Genomic DNA, 21,829 nt, shown 5'->3' on the forward strand with positions numbered 1-21,829 from the left:
TATGCATATAATCTAGTAGCTATAAGCTTCAGCCAACATCCGTCTCTTATGATTCTCCTCTTTTGTTTTTGTCTCGCCTTGTGTTATGTGTAAAATCTCATGGCAAGAATCACAAACAACATATTTCAATATTTATTGAAGTTTGATATTTTAATTTATTTGTACCACCTTCACTTATCAATGTTTTGATGTGCTTCTACAAATTGTTTTAAAATTAATATTCTTTTTCACGGGTCTATAAATCATTCTTGCGTATCATCTCTTTAAAAAAAATTAAGAAATAAAAAAAAAGAAAATTGCATGGCTTGTGGATTTTTTGTCAACGTATTATATCATCTATATTATTTAGCTTTATATTCAAATTAATAAATCAAAATAACAATAGTTTATGATGACGAATATAGTACTAAACTAGTCTATTTTCATTAAATAAGTTTTTATATATCTAATAATTCATCGTACAACACAAATCACGCCTTGATTTAATATAGGGTCTGTGACAAGAGTTTCTCGATGCCTTTTTGTTTTGGAGTCACTGTAATACTGTACCAAGTTCAACTCTCACCATCATATACAATCAAACTTCTATAAATTAATAATGTTGAGAATACACCAAAACTATAATTTTTTTATTAATTTATAGATATATTAATTTATCGATATACTAATTGGACCAAAAACTCGATTTGAGACTATAAAATTATATTATTTTATAGAGATTTTTAGTGTATATTAATTTATAAAGTATTAATTTATTTTATATTTTTTGATCAAAATAACTTATATTAAGGCAAAGTTAACTCTACTCGAGAGTAACAGAACGTAGGTGATACAACGCTGATTTTGCTAATGAATCAACTTGAGCATTTGCTAAACGCGAAATGAAAATAAAAGAGATAGATATGAAAGACTGAGCCAACAGATGGATATCATGTAGGATGCCTTTCAAAGCAACATCTTGTCCTTGTGTCTTCAGGAATAAGATAAGAGCCTTTGAGTCAGAGAATACTTGGAGACTGCTGACCTGTGACGATACTGCAGCACTGACTGCCGCTTTAACTGCCAGTGCCTCAGCTACAAGGGCCGAGGTAACAAAGCGTCGGTGAGAAGAAGAATTCTCTGCACAGAATCCTGTGGAGTCTCGAAGATGCCATCCGAGACCACAGTTACCCGTTGAAGCATCCCACGCTGCATCTGAAAAAGAAGACCATGTATAAGAGTTAACAGGCGGGGGGATGTAAGGCATCGACGGGACCACATAATGTGGTAGTGAAGGACAGGCGGTGGTAGCGGTCATAGTCTGAGCTGCCTTCCAGGCTCGGGCATCTTGTATAGCTTTGAGGATTGAGTCTTCCGCCGAGAAAAGTATGTTGTCAAACAAGAGCTTGTTCCTATTCGTCCAAAGGATCCAAAGAATCCATGGATAGAGAGGCGTTTTCCCAATACCAAGTGGTGGGAGTGAAACCATCTTTTTGCACCGTTGGAGTAAGTCTGAAACAGAGGAAGTTCCAAGAAGGTCGGGCTTGAAGAGACAAGGAACCAGTTCCCAGACTTGCGAGGCAAATGGGCATTGTAGTAAGACATGAAGCTCAGTTTCTAAGTTCCCACAACGCTTGCAGGTAGGCAAGATGGATAACCCTCTACTCGCAAGACATGATCCAACCGGGAGGGCCTTATTGTTTGATTTCCAGAGGAAATGTTTTATCTTCGGAGATGTGTCTACTTGCCAAATGCACTTCTTCCAGTCAAAGATAAAATCACTGGGATAACCATTGCAGAGTTTAGCGATAGCATATCCCGACTTCGTGGAGTACACGCCAGAGGCATTTGGTAACCAAACACGCTCATCTTGCATACCAAGAGTACTAGGAATCAGCCTGCGAATCATCTCCTCATGCTGGGGCAGGTGTTCGCGGATGATCGTGAGGTCCCATTCCATAGAAGGGGTCAGGAGCTTGTTAACTTTCCAATCCTTAGTAGGTGTTGTAGGAGGACCCATAACGCCAAGTGGTTCAGTAGGCGAAAGCCATGGCTCATTCCAGATATTAACTTTTGATCCTGAACCAATAGCCCACCCTAAAACTTTAGAGAGAAGGTCGCGTCCCACCAAAATTCCTTGCCAGCCGTGAGACGCGCCAGATGCTGTTTTCGTTTCTAGGAAGTGTGATCTGAAACAATATTTTCCTAATAAGATCTTGGCCATAAGAGATGCCGGTTCTTTGAGGATTCGCCAAGAAAGCTTGGCTAGCATTGCATCGTTGAACTGGGCAATTTCCCGGAAGCCCAAGCCCCCTGCGTTTTTAGGTTTAGCAAGCTTCTCCCACGACACCCAACAAATCTTTTTGACTTCTGGAGAGGCGTCCCACCAGAATCTAGTCAAGATGGATTGAATCTGTTTGCAAAGGGACATGGGGAGTTTGAAGCACGACATTGAGTATGTCGGCATCGCAGCCAAGACAGACTTCAGTAAAATATGTTTCCCGGCCCCGGATAGAAATCTTGTGGTCCAACTGTGAGAGCGTTGCCGTATGCGGTCCACCAAGGATGCAAAAATGTCTCTTTTCTTCCTACCAAAGTGCTCCGGAAGTCCAAGGTATTTACCGAGCCCTCCTTCATTGAGGATTTGGAACTGGTGACGGACTCGCCGTTTCGCGTCTCCCGGGGTCTTAGCCAAAAAAGTAATGGAGGACTTGTTTAGGTTAATGCACTGACCCGATGCATCACCATATTTCTTGAGGATCGAGATGAGTTTTGCACAGCTCTTGTGATTCGTTCTACTAAAGAAAATGGTATCATCGGCAAAGAGGAGATGGTTAATGGCCGGGCTATTACGAGAGACCTTGACACCAATCACGTCCCCATGGAGCTGTGCTTTCCGACAAAGCCCAGAAAGAACCTCGGTGCAAAGAATGAAGAGGTAAGGGGAGAGAGGATCGCCTTGGCGGATTCCTCTTGTTGGTACAACCCGACCTTGTGCTGACCCGTTAACCAGGTAGGAATAGGAAACAGAGGTTACACAGGCCATGATCCACATGATCCACTTCTCATGAAAGCCTAAACGAGAGAGCACATTCCGCAGAAAGCTCCACTCAATACGATCATAGGCCTTGCTCATGTCCGTCTTTATCGCCATACTACATCGAACAGTAGCACTAGAGTGTTGCATGTAGTGAAGAATCTCATGAGTAATCAGTACGTTGTCCGCAATGGACCGCCCTTTAACGAAGGCTGACTGATATTCCGAGATCAACGCCGGGAGTAGAGGCTGGAGTCGTCGGGTTAGTATCTTCGCTATGATCTTGTAGTGGGTGTTGCACAAAGCAATAGGTCGATAATCAGCCACACTCTTCGGGCTGGTGGTCTTCGGGATGAGCCTAACGTGAGTCTCATTTTGCCGTGCATCCAAAATTCCATCCGTGAAGAATCTCTGGATGTCTCGAACAATGTCATCACCAATAATGTCCCAAAAGGACTAGTAGAAACTAGCTGAAAAACCGTCGGGGCCCGGTGCCTTGTCGGGATGAATCGAGAACATATATTCTTTAATCTCTACGGCCGAGGGAGATATGATCAATGTGTGATTCATCTCTATGGTTACCAAGGGGGAGATTCCTTCTTCCACCACCAGAGAGGAGTCAGACATTTGTCCTGAGAAAATCCGAGAATAATACTCGGTTATACACTGGACAATCTCCTCTTCCTTACAGAAGGCCTTGCCTTCGCTATCCTCAATCACTGAGAACTTGTTGACAGCTCTTCGTCCTCGAGTAGCTGCATGGAAAAATTAGTATTGCGATCGCCACTATGAAGCCACTGGATGCGGCTCCTCTGCCGCCAAAAGAGTTCTTCTTCTTTGTATGCTGCCTCCAAAGAGGCCGAGAGAGAAGCTATTAGGCTACTGTCCGGAGTTGAGCTGGATAATGCCTCCTCTAGCTCCCGTTGGGTCTTGATGATGGCCAAGTCGCTGTTTTGGTTTTGTTCCTTCACCCATTGGATTATCTTGTGCTTGATTTTTCCAATCTTGGTGAACACGAATCTTCAGGGTCGCTACGCCATTGATCACCAACTATATCTCGGATCTCCGGTTTGTCTTTGAGTCTTTGATCAAACATGAACAGTCCTTTATTCTTGCGGGTGGAGACGTCGAAATGGATGACAATGGAACGGTTATCAGAGCCTTCGAATCGAAGGTACTCACAGCGTCCAGCCGGAAAGCGTTCAAACCACGAGGAGTTGGCCATAGCCCGATCTAGTCTCGATTGGATGAAATAGCTATATCTGGTACCTCGCCAAGATAAGTGATTCCCGGAGTGTGGAAGATCCCATAAGCCCATCTGAGACACAAAGCTTCTAATGGAGAGGAAGGAACCTTCCCATCGGGTCGGGCCTCCCACTTTCTCGGAATTGTCGAGGAGATCATTGAAATCCCCTGTTATTAGCCATGATTCATCTCTTTCGGATCCGAGCTCAGTGAGTTTACTCCAAAAAGCTGGGCGATCAGTAGCCTTAGGGGCGTCATAGATAAACGAAACAAAGCTAAAAGTTCCTCTAGCTTCAATGCGTGTATCAATGATATTAGCGGACGAGAACAAGATTTCAACATGGATTTCATCTTTCCAGGAAAGAGAGAGACCGCCTGCCAAACCAACTGGGGGGACCGTGAAGTGGTTCGTGAGCTCGGTGTTCCTGAAGAGTTTAAATAAATCTTCATCTTGGTGCTTGGTCTCCATAAGAAACAGGACAGCCGGGGAGATTCGCTTTCTGAACTCCCGGATTCGCTGGACCATCAAGGTGGGGCCAATGCCTTGACAGTTCCAGCTAACACAAGCTAAGGAAGAGCCTTTGAGGGGAGCCGAAAATCCTTCCCTTTCTTTTCCATCGGTGGTACCAGTCTTGCTCCCGAAGTTGTTTTTCGTGAAGTAGTTGCTCCTCCTTTTCTCCCAGCCACAAAGGCATCAAGCATAAGCTTTCTTCTGGGTGATGGCTGCACTTTGGTGACCCTTCTGCGCTTAACACTGATGCCCTGGACTGGACTTGAAACCGTCCTTTTACGGGTTTGAGAAGGGCCTACTTTCTTCTTTCCTGCTGCTTTTGAAAGTGTTGCTAGCTCAAGCTGTAGTTCGTCGTTATCTTCTTCAGTCTGGGGGAGGGAGCCCAAGCGGAGTGAGACATGAACCCTATCCTCACTGAGGGTTCTGATGGGTGATCTATCACCAAAGCCTAGCCTTCCTGAATCAAAAATTTTTGAACTCGAGGGTCGAGTAATGGAGTTAGTGATGGACAAAGGCATAGTCTCTTCAAACTCTTGAACCTCGACTTCATGAAGTTATTTGAAGTTGGATTGTGCTTCAGTCCTTTCCATCTGGCTGGTTCTTTGAGTGTGAACAGAGAGTCTCTCCTTGGCTGGGATTCTTTCTTCACTCAGCGAGTTGGTGTCTCGAGGATCAGAGAGCCGAGAAGCTAAACTAGATCTCCTCTGCACAGGGGCCGCCGTCGTTCCAGGAGAGTGGTTGGATTTGGAACTAGCATCTCTCGTTGGTGAGATCAGTGGTTTCGCAGGGAGTCGAGGAAGCGGAAGGTTCCTAGAGTGGGAGATGAATCCTGAGGTAAGTTTCTCTTGAGATTCCCTTCTTGGTGGGGTTTTTCTTGAGGAGAGATTACTCCTAACAGACCCCCCTCTATCATCATAACGCCTCTTATTTTCCTCAAACTCAGAGCTTCTCTCGGAAGCCATCCTAGAGGATCCATCACGATCTGTGTAATGGGCATTCCTAGGTTCCCCATGCTTGTAGTTTGTCCAGCGAGCACCGTCAATTGCATGGGCATGTCGGGATCGAGACTGTTTCCTGACTTCTTGGCGTCTTTTGCTCTCTTCAATTCTGTCCAAAGTATTTTGTTGCGCAGTGTCGAAGGGTCTATTGTCTCTCCCATGTTTCGAGGGAGGGCGCAACTCACAGTCCTCATCTTCATGTGAGAGAGACTTGCAGAAGAAGCAATGTTTTTCAAGCTTCTCATACTCTAATTCCACCTCTATAACTTTCTTAGAGGGAAGTTGGATATCCATGCGCATGATAAGAGGTTCAAGGCCATTAATTTGTACCTTCATCCTTGCTCTGTCATAGTCGCACAGTTCAATAGGTCCTAGCGCTGCACCAATAGCATCAAAGGTTTCCTCCAACCAGTAGTGAAGTGGGACTCCATGGACCTTTATCCAAAAAGAAATTGCCGCTGGAAATGATTCTGATACAACCGGTTCCCACCTCTGCAGAATCATCATCCATCTCTTAAAGTGGAAATGAGCTTTTGAGAGGATGGCTTGTAGGTCTTGTTCAGATTCAAAGCCAAACTGGAACAAAGACGGCCCTAAGTCTCTTCCAGTAATACGACCAACTACATTCCATTGTTGGAGAAAGAAATCAACCAACGCCCGGGTGTTTTGAATTGAGGGGTTGGTGACACGTCCAATAAGCGTTAACCTATTACGTTCAATGAGATCAGAGCTGTCAGAGACCGGGATTTTCACCAAGGGCTTTCGAAAGGGAGGACGGTCATCCTTCCACTTTCCCTTGGCAGCTCGTGAGTACCGATGGGTCATGAAGCAGGTCTTGTGTGGTAGAGGAGAGGCTTGTGATGGGACTACAACAATGTAGTAAATCTTGTGCGGTAAAGGAAGAACCAGTGGTTATGACTGATTAAAAACTACAGAGATGTAGTAAGTTGTAAGTGTGGAGCAGTTTCATAACCGAGGCTCAGCATCACCAGAGTAAGGAGGAAGCTCCATTACACAGTCACTGGTGGTAGAGCTTGCGTCGGTGATGAGGATGGCCGGAGGCGACGGTCCCTCCGACACGGTCGGGAGAAGAACCCGGTGAATAAAAGTCAGAGCGGTCGAAAGTCCAGTGGTACCTTCCTTAAACGGTACAAGATTCGAAAAAGTAGGAGATAGACCGGTGGATTTTAGCTAGAAGGGGAAAGTCAACTTGTAGAACAGGTGGAAACCTAGTGGTTAAAGACCAGTCTTGCAAGTCGTGCCTGAAAGCTTTCTGGAAAACTGTCTTTATAAATCTTAGGCATGTGTGAGTATTAATTTTAAAAAGTTATACTGTATAGTATTTTGGGCGCATTTAATTTGCTTCGGTAGTTCCATAAATTAAATATCCAACAAAAAGAAAATAAAATTTGTATATAATAAATACTGGTTTTGAATTTACAGTGAATTTTGCTACATCTAACCAAGTTGTTTTCCCTAATTCTCTCCTACAAGCCGCATCTCAACTCCGATTTATGTTTATTACCACATTTTCTATGACTTTATTCTTAAACCCAGAGTTTTATGTGTAGCCAATTTCTAGTTAATTATATGTTATAACGTATATCATCATTTTGGTCGAAGTCGTGATTATACTATGCTACTATGAGATTCTTCGTATAGCTAGCTACGAAAAATGTATTTCACCATGATAGCATTAAACCAGCGTTGCGTATTGATAAAATGGTGAAGTTCTATATATCCGGCCTAAAAGATCCTAAGCAAAAATATAATAATTCAACGTATAACTCATCATATATCAGTTTTAGATTCTGTATTCAATGTAAAAATGCATATGAAAGTGGGAACATTACAAAAAGCAGAGAAGAAAGTCAATCACAATTTTAGATTCTCTCTAAATTGATACGTTATGATAAAAGAAGAAGAAATAGTTCCAAATGTCAGTCGACATAGCTTTCTTGTTTTGTCATGGACGTTTTTTGGTAGTGTCTGCAAAAGACAAACTTTTGAAACAATCATATATATATATATATATATATATATATATATATATATCATATTCATACCAATTAGCAATTAGCCCATTTAGGTAATTAATTTTATAGTCCGCAAACTGTATAAGTGAAAATGTTATCACATGCAGTACTACTTCTAGCCTTCTACCAATCACAAGTTTTTTTTACCATTCGGCAAGATTAATATAAATGTAAAAATAAATAAATTATATCACTCTTTTTTTTGGTAAAAAATTATATCACTCTTGAAGTTGATATAATTATATCAACTCTTGAAGTTGATATATCACTCTTGAAGTTGTAAAAAAAAAAAAAAAAAAAAAAAAATTATATCACTCTTGAAGTTGAGGTTCCTCCGTTTCATGTATTTTACAATCTGTGTTGAAGGAAATGTAAGTTTGGATTGATGAATAAATATCAATTAATTCTCCTTAAAAAATTGAATAATATAAAAAGTTAAAAGAAAAAAAGCTAGCTAGCCTCAATCAAATTTTACCATTTATTTAAGAAGGTAAAAACAAAACAAAATAAAAAGCAATCTAACTGCATGCGATCGAGACAAAACCTCACGCCTCTCTCGATTTTCTCGTATCATTATACAATTATTACATTTGATATACCTATTTTTTAATCCTAAAGCGCTAATCCCAAAACATGACTATTTTTTTACGCAGCATGGGGATTTGCCACGTCAATTAGTCCGGTGACCGTCAGATAAGAGAGATACGAGAACGTCGGCGAAAGCTCTGATAATGAACTTATGTGTATCTTCTGCATTCAATGAGAGGTAACTAAGTAACAGCTCGTGCAAGAACTCGTAACGGCGAGCATCTCCTGCGTCTGTAACGGCGTCAAGCATCTCTTGCATTGATCTGCGGAAGTCGTTGTAAGGATCAGGAGATTGCACGCATTGTTTCACGGCGGCTCCCCCGGTTAGAAGCGTAGTAGCAGCAGTAGTAGTAGTGGAAGTTTTGTATTCAAACCGGGGACGGAGATCCGGAGAATCGGTGATTGAGTTGGAGCGGCCAGGGGAAGAGAAGAAGAAGCGACGTGAGGCAAGAACGGCGGTTAAGTCCAAAGTGGGAGAGTCTTCAGGGGCAAAACCGTAATTATCAGACTCATACAAGGAGGAGGAGGAGGAAGAGTTACCGGTGGTTGAGGTGGAGGTGGAGGCAGTGAATGTCGTGGCGGTTGTAATGGAGGAAGGTGGAATGACTTCAATAATAGGCTTAGATATGCGGTGGCCGGTGGCTGTGGAATCGTCGTAAAGTTGGTTGAAGTTGTTGATGAGAAGAATGGATGGCCGGTTCGGTTCTTGGGAGGAGGCGGCGGCGTCGGAGGAGGGCTTGATGAAATTTGTTGGGAAACAAAGATGGAAGTCTTTCCACATGGTTCTTGGCATTGTGTTTCTTTTTTTACAGAGAGACTGATAAAATGTATTGAGCAAGTGACTTAAGCTAGTTGGCTTAGTTTGTTTGATAGTATGTATCATGTACCATCTTGTATTCGTTTATTTATATATCATATGTATATGGTTATATTTACACCATGCATCGTTCTTTCTTCGAATTTTGAACTTTCTATTATGCCTTATTATTTTAGGATGAAATTTAAGTTTGCAGAATTGTATAATAGTTAGATACACTCAAATCTAGTAAACTATAAATCATTTTGAAAACAAAAATATTGCATTTAACTCTATTATTATATTCCCATTTTATTTTTGGTTTGTTAAAAGGCTTTTAGAGTTACCAGTTTTCAATAAATTATACAAAACATCTGTCAATTACTACTAGCATAGGCGAAGATGATAACACATAGTGCTAACTTTAGCATATTACTTTTCTTACATCTACATTTGGCATAGTAAATTATAAAATTCATATTATATTAATTGTTGTTGGAAAAAAATAGTTATATTTGATTTGTATTAAAGATTTAATAAAATAAAACTATAAATTGTAACATTACAATTTCCAGTCTAAAACATAATTAGAAATCTCAGTAATATTTTTGTTTATTTGTCTAGAATTTTATGAAAAAGGTTGATCTGAGTGGTGCTCAAAAGCTTACCTGTAAAACTAACAGACGACAAAACTATTTGATATTCTTGTTTGTTTTCCATTTAATAGACAACGGAAATTAGATACAGACGGAAGATATTAATATGTTTCTTCGTTTTTTATACTATATAACTAACTCGAGAAATAATCTTATCAAAAACAAAAAAGAGTCAAGAAACTGATATACTCGGTCTATAAAAATTGCAAAAGAAAAAAGAATCATTGTCCTTGTAAATAAAACAGGGACTCACGAGGAGGCAATGTCTTGGACTACCTTAAGTGGCCATCTCATGGCTCAACGATGAGAGATCGACATTTGTGCAAAGTACACTGACTCACTTCACTTCTCATTTCTCATCTTAACTAATCTTTGTTCTTTCCTATTTTTTCATCTTATCTTTTGAACCGTTTAATCAACTTGTTTTCATTAGGAACAAATTCACTGAAAGATATAATGACAAAGATGAATATGCTCTTTGACGAGAATCGACCCGCTATCTTCAAGCATATCACTACCCCGAAATCTATGACCGCATAATCCCCTTTTTTTTGTAATCCAAATATGTTGGTTCGCGTTAAAGCATACTTTTTACACGTTACATGGAAAAATATACCAAAAGTATTCTGTAGAAGAATCAAATTGTAGACGTAATGTTTTTCTACTTCGGCAGCCTTTTCGCATCTCATTGGAACGTCACCTAAATTCAGCATATCCTATTCTGTTAACTGCTAATTTTTAGAGGGTATACCATCGATGATTCTGTGTATAGTTCAGTCTTAGTTTGGTAGTTTCTCCGCGCCTAACTGCAATTCAGGAGATCAAGGTATTTTCAGTGACAGTTTTCAGCTGCTCTCAAAATCCATTGGTTGAATTTTTCAATGTCGATTTCGACTTTATGTTCTTTCGAACATGGACTTTAGGACTAAAAGTAAAAAAAATTATTTGGATTTATTTTCTTTAGCCACTCCTATTTTTTGTTATATTTTAGGTGTATTAGCTTATCAGTTATATTTTTTAAAATGAATCCATGTTTCTACCTTAACAAAATCCAACATCTTCAACAAATATTTGCTCGAGAAAATATATGCATGGCAAGTTTCTTTAATCAACAACGATATTTAGAGCACCCGCATTGATACAATTTTTAGGAGAGTTTCTGAAGATAAAATTGATTAAAAATGAAAAAGTAGGAAAGAGAATGAAAATTTTAGCAAATATGTTTTTTTATGTAGAGACTCTGACCCAACAATAGAGGTATTCTAAACTAAGTGTCATTTCCATATTGAACAAATTATATTTGTTATAGTTAATTTTAATTATATAAGTAAATAATATTAAGAAATTAATTGGTATAATAATCATAAGAATTTTTTTCTGAGAGCTTATCCACTATGCTCTCAGATTTGATCAATCTCTCTAGCCAGAGTGGGGACAGATGAGTCATGTCAAATATTTATACAAGCATTGATCTTTTTTTTTTGTCTGATAATTAATTATATGGGAAATGTAAATGCTTGTAATACCATAGGCCGTTATGCATAAATAAAAGTATGGTATCAAGTTGTCATATACAACAACCCCACAAGTTGTCTTTTCCTTGGAAGATACATTGAGATCAACTTCTATTTTTGTATTAGTTTGAATTCATCATATAGTTTCATTGGATTTTATCACAAGAGGAATCTCATAAGATGCAGAATGAGTGGTTGTTTTCCTTGGAGGGGGGCTATCTATCTATTTATCTATCTTTCAATCTTTGTCACTTAGTGTCGTTGTTATTGTAGGGACAAGCAAAAAGAAAAAACTTATTGACAAAAAGCTCCATTAACGGGAGACATATCAAGACTCAAATCACATGATTTCTTGAAGCTGTGAAAGTTGTCTGAATGTGAACATCAGACTCACCATAAAACTCCATAGTAGTTTCTCTGTCATGAGACACAAATACGATTCAGTATCGTTTTCCAAACCCCTTTTAAGTAGCGCCTGATTGCAATGTAACAATTTTGTAATGGACCCACGAACCCCTATGACGAATAACGGTTTAACCGTACCGGAAACACTCGGGTAACTCGGAAAAGGAAAGCAAATCAGACCGGCTTAAATTCATTTTCCTATCAGACACGGCCCAATAATAACCCATATACGGCCCAGGAACGGCCCAATGATAGGATTGTCATTGTGAACTTTGATATTTGTAGAGAGCACTTCGCTTTCTTCCTTAACCGTCGTTTCATCCAAAAAGCCACTCCTTCGAGTGTGACGACGGACGCGAGGTTTCACGGTGGGGGAGAAGAGAAGAAAGAACTAATCGTCGTTAAGATCTTCAGAAACTGATCGGCGTGCACGACGTCTCTGGAGATTGTACGTTACATCTCTCTCTTCCTTTTCACTTATTTTCATCATCCGTAAAATGGATTTGGTATCGCTGATGCTTTGTCCCTGCCTCACTGAGAGATCGAAACTCATTTTCTTTATTAAATAAAAAAAAAAAAACTGTTATTCCGTTATTGTTTGGATTTGGATCTTCACTATATTTATTTTGTATTTGATTGATTATTTGCAGGTATTATTATTATACAATCATGGACACTGATACTACTACTACTGATCAAAGCAACAGAGAGGTAGTACCACCTCGCCTTCATCTGAGACCAGTAAGGCCAATGGAATCAGGCATAGGCCTACCTTACGCACCTGAAAACTGGCCTAAGCCTGGAGACACGTGGCGCTGGAAGGTGGGACCGAGAATCACCGGTAAAGGAACCTTTTTGGACCGCTACTTATACCCTCCCAAGCATCTCCCCGGTTTATCCAACACTGAAACGTTGCGGAAAGGCACCGCCTTTAGGAGCAGGCTCTCTCTTGAACGCTACATTCGCTTAGCCTTCCCTGATGCAGATGTCCGCAAGTTCTTTGCTTCTTTCAGCTGGGCTGTACCCAGCACAGATGGTCAGATTCAAGTGATATACTCCCTCTGTTTCTTCTTTATGCAAGTAGTTTTAGTTGAATGCACAAAGAAAGTTATTATTTTTTTTTAAAAAAAAGTAGCATTTGATATATAAATTAGATATAGTTGAACCAATCATAAATAAGTCTATATTATTTGACTGATCATTCATATTATACTCAATAAACGTAAAAGTTACTAGAAATATGAAAACTACTTATGTTTTGAAACGAACAAATATCTCTTAAACTACTATTCTGAACTAATAGCTCATTGTGGTGTTATTCTGTTTGATAGCCATAGGTATGAAGAGGTCTATATTGCCAGTGTATACCTCAGATGAAGATCCAATGCATGATAACGTCTCTGACATTATGGTTTGCAAGGCTGGTAATGACAAATGCGGCAGCCTGATGATGCCACCACCGAGTGAAACCGAACCGATGACTTGTGACATTTGCTGTAGCGAGCCTAGTTTCTGCACTGACTGCTCTTGCATCCTCTGCTGCAAATCAGTAAGCGTAGAGCATGAAGGTTACAGCTATACCAAATGCGAAGCTGTGGTTTCCGAGGGTCGTATATGCGGACATGTTGCTCATATCAACTGTGCTCTTCGAGCTTACATGGCTGGAACCGTTGGAGGTAGTATTGGGTTGGATGCTGAGTACTACTGCAGGAGATGTGACGCCAGAAAGGACTTGGTTCCGCATGTCAACAGGTTCCTGGAGATTTGTAAGACTGTAGAGTACCAAGGCGATGTGGAGAAGATTCTTAATCTCGGTATTTGCGTCCTGCGTGGCTCGCAGAGAGTGGATGCTAAGGAGCTGCTCAACTGTATCGAATCAACGGTCATCAAGGTACAATAAAATGTAGTATTTACTGAAGTTTCCTGAAACTAAAGATGCTAATCTTTGGCAGCTTAAGTGTGGCACTAGCTTGGAAGATCTTTGGAATGATGATACACCAACTATATGGTCAGGTAACATCCCTCATCACTATCTTTTGCTATGTGATTATGTGTTAACTTTCGTCTTGGTTGTAGATTTCTCTGAGAGTGAAGGTAAAGACAATGATGATGCAGTGCAAAGTCTACAAGACGTGACACCGATAGAGCCAATGCCATTCAATCGCGAGGCAGAGATGCACAAACTGGAGGAAGAGATCCGTGAGGTTCTAAAGGCGCTGAGAGAAGCTCAGGAATCAGAGTATCAAATCGCTGAAGTCAGACTCCATGCTCAGAAAGAATGTCTCGGTGATCTGTATAGGCAACTTGAGGAGGAGAAGTCAGAGCTGTCTAGGCGTGTATCAGGTTCAGACGCAGAGAGCTTGATGACGAATGTGTTGAAGAGATTGGATCAGATAAGGAAAGAAGTGACAAAGCTTAAGGAGATGGAGGAAGTGGCTAAAGGATTTGGCAGGACGCCTAGAGGAATCCTTGAAGAGTACTTTCATCTAGCAATCGAGGAGTAGAGAGAGAGATCAAATAAGCATAGGAACAATTATAAATTGTACATTCGTCGTTGTGACATTGTCTGCTAAGTTCCTGGTGGATTCTTCATTATGTACCCAAGTTTTGCTTCACCATTATACATAATCATCTTGCTTAACAGTTCATATAAGGTACCCTGAAGATCTTAAAAGCCTCAACACTTTTATTACATAATAGTCCTCTAGAAAATGGGATTTAAAATGACTAATGGGATGTATATAAAGTTAATGGAGCTTACAAAAACTCAAGACAAATTCATCGTGATAATCATCAAGCAGTAACAAGCATTCTTGTTTTGTCTCGTCTAAGCACGTTCGTACTGAGGAGTACTATTATTAATGGAAGCTTCTTCACGGTTTTTCCGTCTCTGTCTTCGTTGAGCTCTCTTCTGTTTGCGAGTTTGCGCTTTGCTTGAAGCAGCTTTCGCATTAACCTGCGCAGCAGGAACGCTCTCTGTTGGTTCTGGTCCACCAAATACACTGTCAAGACCATCTTCATCATCCACCATTTCGCCATCCGAATTTCCCTGAATAAGATTCAAGATTACACACACTGATGCTAAGCATTTGCAGAGGATAAAGAACTACAAAACTAAGATTAGGATAGAGAGTAACTCACAGAGCTGTTTTGGACCCCTGGTTTAGTCTTTGAAGCATCAGATCCATGGGAAACGCTTCGATTACGAGGGTTTTGTAAGCCATTGTTGGTTCTCTGAGGTTTAGCTTCATTTACATCATCATCATCATCATAAGAAGCGGCAAGTTCTGTGAAAGTTCTCCTCTTACGCCAGCGCATCTGAGGCTTCTCTCCTTGATCGTTGTAAACAGCTTCAGGGTAGAAGTGCTTGGACATAAGCTGCCATCTCCAAGCTTCACCTCTGTTGTACTTGACTAACCTGTAGTTAAAAGAAAGATAATACTGCATTATATAAAACATCCATCAAAGGTAAATCAACAAGTCTCAGAGGCAGATGCTTACACATTGACAAGCTCTCTCTGCATGCGTGTAGCATCTTGCCTAAGAATATTATCAAGGCATGAAACAGCAGTAGTGGAGTTTGACCAATCCCAAGCAGCAGTAAAAGCCGCCACAGCCGGCACTGTGGATGAAACATTGAGAATAAAAGTTGATGATAAAAACATGTAATAAAAGTCCAAGAAAATACTTACAAACAGTAAGAGGAAGCTTCAGCATTTTCATCCTTTTCGCCACTGAAAGAAAGCACCAGAAAATTAGAAGAGGAATCCAAAGCAAAAACTCTTTATGAATCAAAGTAAGTTGGAGGGAGAGCTATGAAGAACTTCCAACTAACCTTGCCAACCTAAACCACCTGCAACACCAGAGGCAAACCCAGCAGTCCACAAGACTTTGAGATGGCAAGAGGCAATGACACTCATCTCTTCGGCCGTTATCTTCTCCTAAAACACAAGCAAAGGTTTAATTTTTGTTTTCACCCAACAGAATTACACACATCCTCTCAATCTTAAAGCTTTATCCTTTAGAAAATATAAAGAACAAATCTAACAAAAACTAATCAATTAAAAAAAAAAGAGTTCATTTTTTGGGGGGATTGATTAATCTAGGGTTCAATTGAAAAAACCTGCTCGGGTTTATCCGCGAGGGCAAGATAGAGCTGACTCAATGCGGACAAAGCCATCGTCGTCTTTCCTTAAGAATCGATTTCCCCAGAAGCGATTCTCTCTGTTCCTGATCCAACAAACTTATTATACAAAGGACAAGCAACTCTGAATCTTCATCGATTATGAAAGAACCGGTTCGAATCAGGTTAAGTTCGGTTTAATCTGTTGTTTCACATTATACCGGACATTTCCCATATTTTCTCGACAATTTCTTCACAAGATTACGGAAAAAGGTATCGAACCGAAACCAAAATCTTACAAACCAGTTGATTTTATTGTAACCGGTTTGGTGTAATTGAACCGAACCAAATGGAATAAAACATGTATTTGAGCCAGAACCAAACTGTGAACTGGGTTGTTGTATTTAACCAAAACGACAGCGGTTATAGTTCTCCCACAAGTCAACAACAATAAACCAACAAAAAATGACTTTAAAATAAAGATGTCAAATGGGCGGTCCGTCGAATGGTTGTCCAACGGGTTTAATATGCACAAACCCATTTTTCCCATTAGTTTTTATCGGACAAAATGTGGAAGACCATTAAGAAAATGGTCTTCGTTGGTTTTGGACTTTATGGATGTGGACTGTCCAATGGCCACAAAACCTAGGGTTTCTAGAATTTAAGTTTTTCCGCTAAAATCGTAAAATCGATTTTTTTCCCTTAAATTTTGATATCAAATTTTCACGCCAGAACCAGAAAATCGAGTTTTTCCGTCAGAACCGCAAAATTGAGATTTTCATCAAAACGCAAAATCGAATTTTCCCGCCAAAACCGAAAAATCGAGTTTTCCTGCCAAAACCGCAAAATCGATTTTTCTCGCCAAAACCGAAATTGTTGTACTTAAGAACTTATGTATTATTGTACTTATGAATTTATGGATGAATTTTAATTTTATGAACTTGTATATGTAATTGTAGGCTTATAAATTAAAATTTTCTTATATGGTCATTATGGACCCCATGGAAAAACTGAAAAATCGAGTTTCTCTGCCAAAATCAGAAAATTTAGTTTTCCGCCAAAACCGCAAAAATGAGTTTTTCCGCCAAAACTGCAAAATCGAGTTTTCCCGTCAAAACTGCAAAATTAAGTTTTTCCGCCAAAACCGCAAAATCGATTTTTCCCGCCAAGACCGGAATTGTTGTACTTATCAACTTATGTATTGTTGTATTTTTGAATTTATGGATGGATATTAATTTTATGAACTTGTATATATAATTGTAGGCTTATAAATTAAAATTTAAAATTTCTTATATGGTCATTATGGACCCCATGGCAGACCATGAAAATATGAGTGTTAGTGGGTATGGTCCTTGATGGACATGGTTCTTAATGGACATGGTCACTTTATGTCCGCAAACAATAAATGGACAAATGGATATGGGCTAATAGACATGGGCTCGCCCAGTTTACGGCTCTATTTAAAACAACTTCTACATAATAATTAAGCACTTGTTATTCATGACTATACTATTACAATCTAGGACGACAAGATGTCAATGCTTTGAAAGGAAGAACCAACAAAACGATTGCTAAGTTGGTGTCATTGTCGTTCTAGCCTCTGATACCACTTCACTATACAATCTCCCCGAGGCTGAAAACATCCAGAAAAGCTCCCGGTTTACATTCTTTGCCGCTTGGACCATCACGCGTGTCAGGAGATCAACTGCCATTGACAACAAACTCGAACTCTCCATCAGCCTGTACTCAAGAACCCATGTGTTGGGATCTAGTTGCAGAACCGATGTGCTCCATTTTGTTCTCCTCCACGAAGTGTTGGCCTCATGTATCGAGTAACCAAACTTCCCTTCTGGCCACTTCCAAGGACAACATCAAAAGAACACAAAGAAATATGAAGTGTAAGACATAGATTACACAAACAGATACTAAAACAAAGAGAGATTTGGTTACCTCAGTTACACGGCCTGACAAGACGGTGAACGAACCAGAGGAGAACCCGGTACTGAACAGTCCAGCCGTCTGCAAAGGCCATCCCCATATACTCACCTCTTCAATAACGGACTTGTACAGAACACACTTTGAGTTCAACATCGAACCATCCTAGAAATAAATAAAAATTAAAACTTTGGTTGAAAAATCGGAATAAAAATGCAAACTTGACTAAACCTGATTGAATCTCCATCTGGAATCGGAATCTACGCAGCTAGAAAACTTTCCATTTTTAGCAAAACCCTTTAACTCATCTTCCGAGATTCGCACCTTCGCGCCCAGATCATTAGCAGCCTGAGATCTCTCCCCAGAGACTCTCACTATCTCCTCCGTGAACTCAGGTTTCAAAACCCCTTTAACCACCCAACCAAACTCTAACTCCAAACACAGAACCAAACCAATCACCAAAACCGCTCTCATAACAACGAAAGTCAATGTCTTTCTCTTCTTCTCGATCTTCTTCTTCGTCGGCTCTTCGTTCTCTTTTGGCTTCTTCGCTACTTTCTTCTTCGGCTGAGAGATAACCCTCGAGATAGGGCGAGAAACAGAAGCGGGCGTGGTGACTACTACATCCGGGTCAAACGACGTCGGAGTGGACTCAACGGTGGGTTTGAAAGTGGAAGATGCGTAAGAGAGCTTGGTGAGGGAGCTTCTCTGCACGCTCAAAGGCATGAGATCGAGCGTCGCGTTGAGACTGTCGAGACAAATCTCGCAGCTGCAGTTCGCGTCTTTGCGACAGTCTGGGAAGTAGCAATTACTACTGTCTCTCCTCTCGGAGTCTTCTTCCGTGGAGACCGTAGCTGTCGTCGTCGTCGTGGTGCTCGAAGATGATGATGCCATTGATTTTCTCCGACCGACGATGAGGAATCTCAAATCTAGAAAAGCTTCTGTTTTGTTTTTAAAAATTGGCCCAGATTTTTGTCTTTATTTATTTCAAATTTAAATGTAAAGTACCCAACGGTCCTCTGATTTCGGCAGTTTTTCTCATTTAAAAATTATTAACACGTATTTTTTTTTAACCACACGCATCCTTTCTCTATAATAGGGGTGAGCAAAAAATCCGAACCGAACCGAACCGAGTTAAACCGAACCAACCGAACCGAAACCGATTCAAACCGAACCAAAGTTTATTTTAAACCATTCGGTTGAAGATTTTTCAAACCCGAATGGTTCGGATTAAAACCGAACCGAACCGAGAAACCAATATGTTTTTGTAATTATTTAAATTAAAAATATTATTAATACCAATATACTAAAATTATAATATCATACCACGTATTTTCTATTTTTCATTTATTAATATATATTCTTCTAACCGAATATGTAATCATTAAAATATTTCATTTAAAAAAAAAGAAAATTATGTATCTTTATATTCTTATATATGTAAACATGGATGCTAAATCTAAACCTAAAACGTAAAACAAATTTTATTAAAAACAAAAGTTTTTCTCCACATCATCGCATTGAAGATGATTCATTGCTAATTTTTTAATAATGATATAAGAGACATTACTAATGATGTTGTTTTTTTAGTTAACTTTCATTTGTTTTAATTCTTATATATTTTTGTGATTTTTTAAAGGTTTGTGTTTCAGTTTTATATTGAATTTAGTTCGCATAGTTTATGTTTACATAATTTATGCTTTAAAACATAATTTTCCTTTAAAAAATTAAACTAAGAAGAACCTAAATAAACTGATCCAAAAAATAAATCCAACCGAACCGAATACAAATCAAACCGAATATAAACCGAACTGAACACAAACCGAATCGAACCAAACCAAACTAACTATGGTTTATTTCAGTTGGAAAAATACTAGAACCGAACTAACCTAACCGAACCCGAACTGAACCGAGAAAATAACCGAAGTGCCCACCCTAATTCCTAAGAGTATATAATGGAGAGAGAACACATACATATATATATATATAGCTTAATTAATTTGCAATAAAAATACAAATCAATATAGTTTAAGTTTAAGAAGAGATATATATGAAACATTTAATACATGGTGTGTATTAATTATCTTTAAGAAATATTAAACCAAAATTTATTAGATTCTAAAGAAGATAACAATAGACAATCGCAGAGAATCTGGTAAATAAAATCTATGAAACATATCTTGACTTGTTTTAGATTTTAACTTTGTTATTAATTGGAAAAAAAAAACTAAATTAGTTAGTATATATTCAAATACACAATTAGCAAAACAATTCCCTAACATTGATTCATTAGCTTTCCTCTCACAAATTTCATTCATTAATCTTATTCTCTGCTCTTTTTTGTTCTTACAACTCGAATTTTCGTTCTAATTATAATGAAGAGTGGTGAAGATGATCACTATCCTTTGCGCATGAAAATAAATTGGTCTAATATATGTGATAAAGTGACCAAAACTTTAGAGGACGCTATGCTTAAAGCAAAGTCGTCTTCTTCTTCATCACCACGTATTCTCAAATTTGATCTTAATGAACTTCCTCCTTCTGATACAGATGATGAAGAGCAGGATGAAGCAAAGAGAAGAGACCATAAAGTTTCTAGTGGAGCTTCTTCTAGGTTTTGTAATAATTTTGACCTTAACAAGTCTCCAAAGGAAGAGCCACCAAACCACGACGATCACAAGGTAACTCAGAACTCTCTAAACCCTAAACCTCTCAAGAAAAGGGGAAGAGGTAGTAGTGGTAGGTTGAATAAAGCAAAGAAGCAAAGACTCAACGTTGCTTTGGAAGTAAAAGACGCGATACTCATCTTTGAGAAGACTTTGTCCGTGAGTGATGTCAACCCAAACCAAAGCCGTTTCTTAATCCCTTTCAAAAAGCTAAAAAGAAACGACTTCTTGACTCAAGAGGAATCGAGTTTTTTAGAGCAAGATGAAAACAAGAAGGGGATGAAGAAGCCTGGAGTGGAAGCGCTTCTCGTGAACGAAAGGTCTCAAACGTGGAGTTTGGTTTTCAAGAGATGGGTGATGAAGAAGGAGAAGGACTCTCAAAACGGTTCGTTGAACTACGTTTTGAACCGTGGCTGGAACGACATCGTTAAGGACAATAAGTTGAAAGCCAACGATAAGATCAGTCTCTGGTCTTTTAGGTTCGATGGAGTCCTCTGCTTTTCCCTAGTTACTCATCCTTCCACCATTAGCTCATAGTAGCTCTTGTGCTATCTCGTGATTGTCTTTCTCTCTTTTTTGCATGTGGTAAATTTTGGTTTTTTTTTGTTAGGTTTGACATTTTGTTTGAAATTATTTGTTTGGTTTTTTTTTCATTGACATCTTGTTTAAATTCTTCTTCACTGTTGGTACGTATATGTTTATTCGTCGTTTCTGCTTCCACAGACATGAATCTATGTTGTTTTGTTTCGTTTTCAGAGTGAATGATCATACAAAGGAAACACTCTTAGTAAAGTTTTATTTTAACTAAAGAAGCTGCTAAGGGAAACAACTAGCTAGCTAGATTGATCAATCATCACTCTAAACTTTTAGTATGTTTTCTGTTCTTGTTTATTTGCAATTACATTCTTAAGATTACTCTTTTAAAGTTTGAAGAGTTTTCTCTAATCATAGGATAACATAACTATAAATGGATATACATACACGCTTTTTAGACTGAATTCTCTAAATATCCACTAATTTATCGTACATGTAATAGTTGATAAAAACCAAATCTCACGACAGAGGTAGAGCTATATATACATTGTTTAATCTCTTTTTCTGTCACATAATTTGAGAAATAATCTAATCTTGCAGCAAACCGATGAATGAAAGAGAGAAATATAGAAGCAACTTCGTCCCTACTTTTCTTACTAACTTTTTATTTAGCAAATATTCAAATAAAATATGATAGTCATGCTCTGATACACACAATTACCTCAAATTTCGTAAAGTAGACAAATACATATATGATACATATATGAGATGATAACTATATATGTGAATATATTCATATCTGAGAT

At 39.0% G+C, this 21,829-nt stretch overlaps 7 protein-coding genes across 9 annotated transcripts; 2 read left to right on the forward strand and 5 right to left on the reverse strand.

Moving 5' to 3' along the window:
- Positions 1 to 802: 802 nt before the first annotated feature.
- On the reverse strand, positions 803 to 4,787 carry LOC111206456. Its single transcript, XM_022703360.2, has 3 exons — positions 4,064 to 4,787; positions 3,599 to 3,771; positions 803 to 3,427 (listed from the first exon to the last, which is right to left on the reverse strand). The coding sequence occupies exons 1-3, from the start codon at positions 4,785 to 4,787 to the stop codon at positions 803 to 805; spliced, it is 3,522 nt and encodes a 1,173-aa protein (XP_022559081.2).
- A 539-nt stretch (positions 4,788 to 5,326) lies between these two features.
- LOC111206457 lies at positions 5,327 to 6,595 on the reverse strand. The gene has a single exon (XM_022703361.1). The coding sequence runs from the start codon at positions 6,593 to 6,595 to the stop codon at positions 5,327 to 5,329; it is 1,269 nt and encodes a 422-aa protein (XP_022559082.1).
- A 1,531-nt stretch (positions 6,596 to 8,126) lies between these two features.
- LOC111206590 (transcription repressor OFP12-like) lies at positions 8,127 to 9,622 on the reverse strand. The gene has a single exon (XM_022703855.2). The coding sequence runs from the start codon at positions 9,275 to 9,277 to the stop codon at positions 8,477 to 8,479; it is 801 nt and encodes a 266-aa protein (XP_022559576.2). The 5' UTR covers positions 9,278 to 9,622; the 3' UTR covers positions 8,127 to 8,476.
- A 2,427-nt stretch (positions 9,623 to 12,049) lies between these two features.
- On the forward strand, positions 12,050 to 14,413 carry LOC111206435 (protein OBERON 1-like). 2 transcript variants are annotated; one of them, XM_022703264.2, is made up of 5 exons: positions 12,050 to 12,213; positions 12,416 to 12,801; positions 13,097 to 13,656; positions 13,718 to 13,778; positions 13,842 to 14,413. In XM_022703264.2, exons 2-5 carry the CDS (start codon positions 12,435 to 12,437, stop codon positions 14,267 to 14,269), a joined length of 1,416 nt encoding a protein of 471 aa, XP_022558985.1. In that variant the 5' UTR covers positions 12,050 to 12,213; positions 12,416 to 12,434; the 3' UTR covers positions 14,270 to 14,413. The 2 variants fall into 2 exon arrangements, with proteins under 2 accessions (XP_022558985.1, XP_022558986.1); XM_022703265.2 differs by having other exon boundaries at positions 13,103 to 13,656.
- A 2-nt stretch (positions 14,414 to 14,415) lies between these two features.
- On the reverse strand, positions 14,416 to 16,050 carry LOC111206436. The gene is made up of 6 exons (XM_022703266.2): positions 15,889 to 16,050; positions 15,601 to 15,706; positions 15,458 to 15,499; positions 15,267 to 15,387; positions 14,907 to 15,183; positions 14,416 to 14,814 (listed from the first exon to the last, which is right to left on the reverse strand). Exons 1-6 carry the CDS (start codon positions 15,943 to 15,945, stop codon positions 14,593 to 14,595), a joined length of 825 nt encoding a protein of 274 aa, XP_022558987.1. The 5' UTR covers positions 15,946 to 16,050; the 3' UTR covers positions 14,416 to 14,592.
- Positions 16,051 to 17,249: 1,199 nt separating this feature from the next.
- Positions 17,250 to 19,086, reverse strand: LOC106370182. Of its 2 annotated transcripts, none has more exons than XM_048757794.1 (3): positions 18,055 to 19,086; positions 17,839 to 17,964; positions 17,250 to 17,744 (listed from the first exon to the last, which is right to left on the reverse strand). In XM_048757794.1, the coding sequence occupies exons 1-3, from the start codon at positions 18,715 to 18,717 to the stop codon at positions 17,460 to 17,462; spliced, it is 1,074 nt and encodes a 357-aa protein (XP_048613751.1). In that variant the 5' UTR covers positions 18,718 to 19,086; the 3' UTR covers positions 17,250 to 17,459. The 2 variants fall into 2 exon arrangements, with proteins under 2 accessions (XP_048613751.1, XP_013665694.3); XM_013810240.3 differs by having other exon boundaries at positions 17,279 to 17,744; positions 17,839 to 17,988; positions 18,055 to 18,812.
- Positions 19,087 to 19,294: 208 nt separating this feature from the next.
- Positions 19,295 to 21,321, forward strand: LOC111206247 (putative B3 domain-containing protein At3g49610). Its single transcript, XM_022702711.2, has one exon. The coding sequence runs from the start codon at positions 20,199 to 20,201 to the stop codon at positions 21,024 to 21,026; it is 828 nt and encodes a 275-aa protein (XP_022558432.1). The 5' UTR covers positions 19,295 to 20,198; the 3' UTR covers positions 21,027 to 21,321.
- Positions 21,322 to 21,829: the final 508 nt, after the last annotated feature.

The sequence above is a fragment of the Brassica napus genome, chromosome C5 (assembly GCF_020379485.1).
Source record: "Brassica napus cultivar Da-Ae chromosome C5, Da-Ae, whole genome shotgun sequence".
Classification (NCBI taxonomy): domain Eukaryota; kingdom Viridiplantae; phylum Streptophyta; class Magnoliopsida; order Brassicales; family Brassicaceae; genus Brassica; species Brassica napus.

Bases quoted from the DNA above. Each gene is read 5' to 3' on its own strand.
- LOC111206456 (XM_022703360.2), bottom strand. From the start codon at position 4,787: ATGGTCCAGCGAATCCGGGAGTTCAGAAAGCGAATCTCCCCGGCTGTC. The intron at 3,772-4,063 runs GTGATCAATGGC...TTTTCCATGCAG, and splicing joins GGAGATCCGAGATATAGTTG to CTACTCGAGGACGAAGAGCT. The intron at 3,428-3,598 runs GTAACCATAGAG...CGAGACATCCAG, and splicing joins AAGAAGGAATCTCCCCCTTG to AGATTCTTCACGGATGGAAT.
- LOC111206457 (XM_022703361.1), bottom strand. From the start codon at position 6,595: ATGACCCATCGGTACTCACGAGCTGCCAAGGGAAAGTGGAAGGATGAC.
- LOC111206590 (XM_022703855.2), bottom strand. From the start codon at position 9,277: ATGATACATACTATCAAACAAACTAAGCCAACTAGCTTAAGTCACTTG.
- LOC111206435 (XM_022703264.2), top strand. From the start codon at position 12,435: ATGGACACTGATACTACTACTACTGATCAAAGCAACAGAGAGGTAGTA. The intron at 12,802-13,096 runs GTCAGATTCAAG...TCTGTTTGATAG, and splicing joins GGCTGTACCCAGCACAGATG to CCATAGGTATGAAGAGGTCT. The intron at 13,779-13,841 runs GTAACATCCCTC...TCTTGGTTGTAG, and splicing joins TACACCAACTATATGGTCAG to ATTTCTCTGAGAGTGAAGGT.
- LOC111206436 (XM_022703266.2), bottom strand. From the start codon at position 15,945: ATGGCTTTGTCCGCATTGAGTCAGCTCTATCTTGCCCTCGCGGATAAA. The intron at 15,707-15,888 runs GTTTTTTCAATT...CTTGTGTTTTAG, and splicing joins TCGCGGATAAACCCGAGCAG to GAGAAGATAACGGCCGAAGA. The intron at 15,388-15,457 runs GTAAGTATTTTC...TTTCATCCACAG, and splicing joins GAAGCTTCCTCTTACTGTTT to TGCCGGCTGTGGCGGCTTTT.
- LOC106370182 (XM_013810240.3), bottom strand. From the start codon at position 18,717: ATGGCATCATCATCTTCGAGCACCACGACGACGACGACAGCTACGGTC. The intron at 17,989-18,054 runs GTTTAGTCAAGT...ATTTATTTCTAG, and splicing joins CCAGATGGAGATTCAATCAG to GATGGTTCGATGTTGAACTC. The intron at 17,745-17,838 runs GTAACCAAATCT...TGTCCTTGGAAG, and splicing joins TGTCAGGCCGTGTAACTGAG to TGGCCAGAAGGGAAGTTTGG.
- LOC111206247 (XM_022702711.2), top strand. From the start codon at position 20,199: ATGAAGAGTGGTGAAGATGATCACTATCCTTTGCGCATGAAAATAAAT.